Source organism: Clupea harengus, chromosome 18, assembly GCF_900700415.2.
Source record: "Clupea harengus chromosome 18, Ch_v2.0.2, whole genome shotgun sequence".
Taxonomy (NCBI): domain Eukaryota; kingdom Metazoa; phylum Chordata; class Actinopteri; order Clupeiformes; family Clupeidae; genus Clupea; species Clupea harengus.
Window position 1 is genome coordinate 21,777,353 of NC_045169.1, and position 2,608 is coordinate 21,779,960.

Consider the following 2,608-nt stretch of genomic DNA (forward strand, 5'->3'; position numbering starts at 1 on the left):
GCAGTTTATTATTGAATCCATGCACATTATGCAGTTTACACCGGTTGTAGATTTAGCACACACGACTGGGAAAAGGAAAGTAAAAAATGTCTGCTTTGTGTGGCAGTAATGAAGAAACAGTGGTCTTCTGGTCTCTATCTCCCCCCTTCCAATACAGCGCTACGAGTCGATAGACTGTACCTGCTAATGCAATACTAGGTCATCACACACATAGGCCCTTTGCATTCAAGGTTACAGCGGCTCTGCATTCTTCAATTTGTAACCTGCTTTCTTGCTGTTATTCGATTGCTGTGTACAAAAATAGACGTTTAAAGATGAAACCCAGGGAACTCATCTACATTACGGAACTCGCTGCGTTTTTCTTTAATATCACACTCTCTCTCTCTCACACACACACACACACACACACACACACACACACACACACACACACACACACACTCTCCATTTCCGATATTGTTTAGCGCTGAGAAACAGCATCAGGTACAACAACAACAACAACAGTATTACATTTTTTTTACTTTTATTTGTATTTCTTTCTTTCTTTGTTTTCAACCCTATATGAGCTCCAACCCAATCACCCCCGAGTGTGTGAGCCTGAGTAGCACTTGGCTGGGCGCATCTATGTTTTCCATTAACTGTAATTAACGCTCCTCGGTAAATGTGTAACACACACACACACATACACACATGCTCGGTAAATGTGTGTGTGTCGAGAACAATGCGCCACTTCCACCTCACTGGCATCCCGTTTCCACTAATGGTGAGCTGCCTTCACAAACGGCACTGTGCTATGATATAATTCGTTCGGTTTGATGGACACGCTGCAGTGGAAATTAAAATGTTGATAACAAAGACATACTGCTACCTAGCTGTCGAAAGCACCAAAGGGGATTAGAGGTTGTTCTCTAACGCATATAATAATACAAAAAAAGTAAAAAAAAATAAATGTACAACCAGGGAAAAATTCCATCTGTGTAACATTTGGACATTCTTTAAAAGCAGCACTTGGTTTGGATCAATTCTTCAGACTTGTTTTAAATCAAAACTAACTTCATACTCCAAAACACCACATACAATTTCAGTCCCAGACCAACCCTAACCCCCAAATCACAGCTGGCTAAGTGACAGCTAACACTGAGGGGAGGTAAGAGCATGTCAGCAAGAATAGATTTGTATACAAAAACAAACAAAAGAGATAAACAAACAGACATTATTGCTCAGCTGTAGCTCTGTCTGTTGTGGTTGAACACTCTGAACACACTCTCCCACACTGAACACACTCTCTCTCATTGAACACACTCTCACACACTCTCTCTCACTGAACACACTCTCACACACTCTCACACACTGAACACACTCTCTCAAACATTCTCACACTGAACACACTGAACACACTCTCACACACTGAACACACTCTCTCACTGAACACACTCTCTCACACTTTCTCACATTCTCTCAAATTTTCTCACACTGAACACACTCTCTCACACTGAACACACTCTCACACACTGAACACACTCTCTTACACTGAACACACTCTCACACACTCTCTCTCTCACTGAACACACTCTCGGGCTATGTAATGATCAGCGACATCCCCCACATCCCCCAGGGGGCGGTCAAAGTTCATTGTGAACGCCTCTCCTGCTGGGTTGCTGGGGTTGGCAGGCTGCGGGGGTCTGCAGCTCCATGGCATAGTGGCATTTACTGGGCTCCTTCACCCAGCGCAGGGTCGAGTCGGTACCGCAGACCAGCTGGACCTGGAGGAGAGGGTGGGGGGGCAGGTGGGTGAAAAAAAAAACGGTTCAGAGACAAAGAAAGAACAAATACCAAAAGGACCATTGATAAATCAGTAGAAAGGAAGATTGTTGATATGTTATCACTTTATTCGTGGTCAGTTAAATACCAACTGCTTTAGTTAAATTTAACTTTCTCGACTTTTAACGACTGGAGACAAGGCTAACACAGGCTCTCTCTCTCTCTCTCTCTCTCTCTCTCACGACTGGAGACAAGGCTAGCACAGGCTCTCTCTCTCGAACGACTGGAGACAAGGCTAACACAGGCTCTCTCTCTCTCTCTCTCTCTCTCTCTGTCTCTCTCTCTCTCTCTCGAACGACTGGAGACAAGGGTAGCACGGTCTCTCGAATGACTGGAGACAAGGCTAACACAGGCTCTCTCTCTCTCTCTCTCTCTCTCTCTCTCTCTCTCGAACGACTGGAGACAAGGCTAACACAGGCTCTCTCTCTCGAACGACTGGAGACTTTTTTCAGCTTCACAACTAACTGAAGGAGCCTGTGAGCAAAAACAAAATAACAGTTGCCATGGCTGTTACAAACCAATAAGGGCCGATGGGGTTTGGTTTGTTTTGGCAAGTGGGATCACACACACACACACACACACACACACACACACACACACACACGCAAACATCCATCTTGGTCGTCCCCTCTCGTCTGAGCCACACTGCTGTCGTAGCAACGAGCGGAACACAGTTTCCAGCGGCGCTGATGCGGATGACGAAAGTTCTGTGAAAAGGCACGGCGGTCCAAAACAATGTGCCGCGCTGGCGGCCCCTCTGGAGTCGGGAGCGATGGGACACTCAAAC

General features: G+C 45.7%; 1 protein-coding gene across 1 annotated transcript in view; it reads right to left on the reverse strand.

The window, feature by feature from the left end:
* Nucleotides 1–1,491: 1,491 nt before the first annotated feature.
* The window catches only part of LOC105903068 (glucosidase 2 subunit beta-like), a 165,326-nt gene continuing 164,209 nt past the window's right edge, over nt 1,492–2,608 (reverse strand). The window contains exon 14 of the mRNA XM_031585570.2: nt 1,492–1,763. Within this exon, the coding sequence (XP_031441430.1) occupies nt 1,623–1,763 (141 nt within the window). The 3' untranslated portion in view covers nt 1,492–1,622. The remainder of the gene's footprint in view (nt 1,764–2,608) is intronic.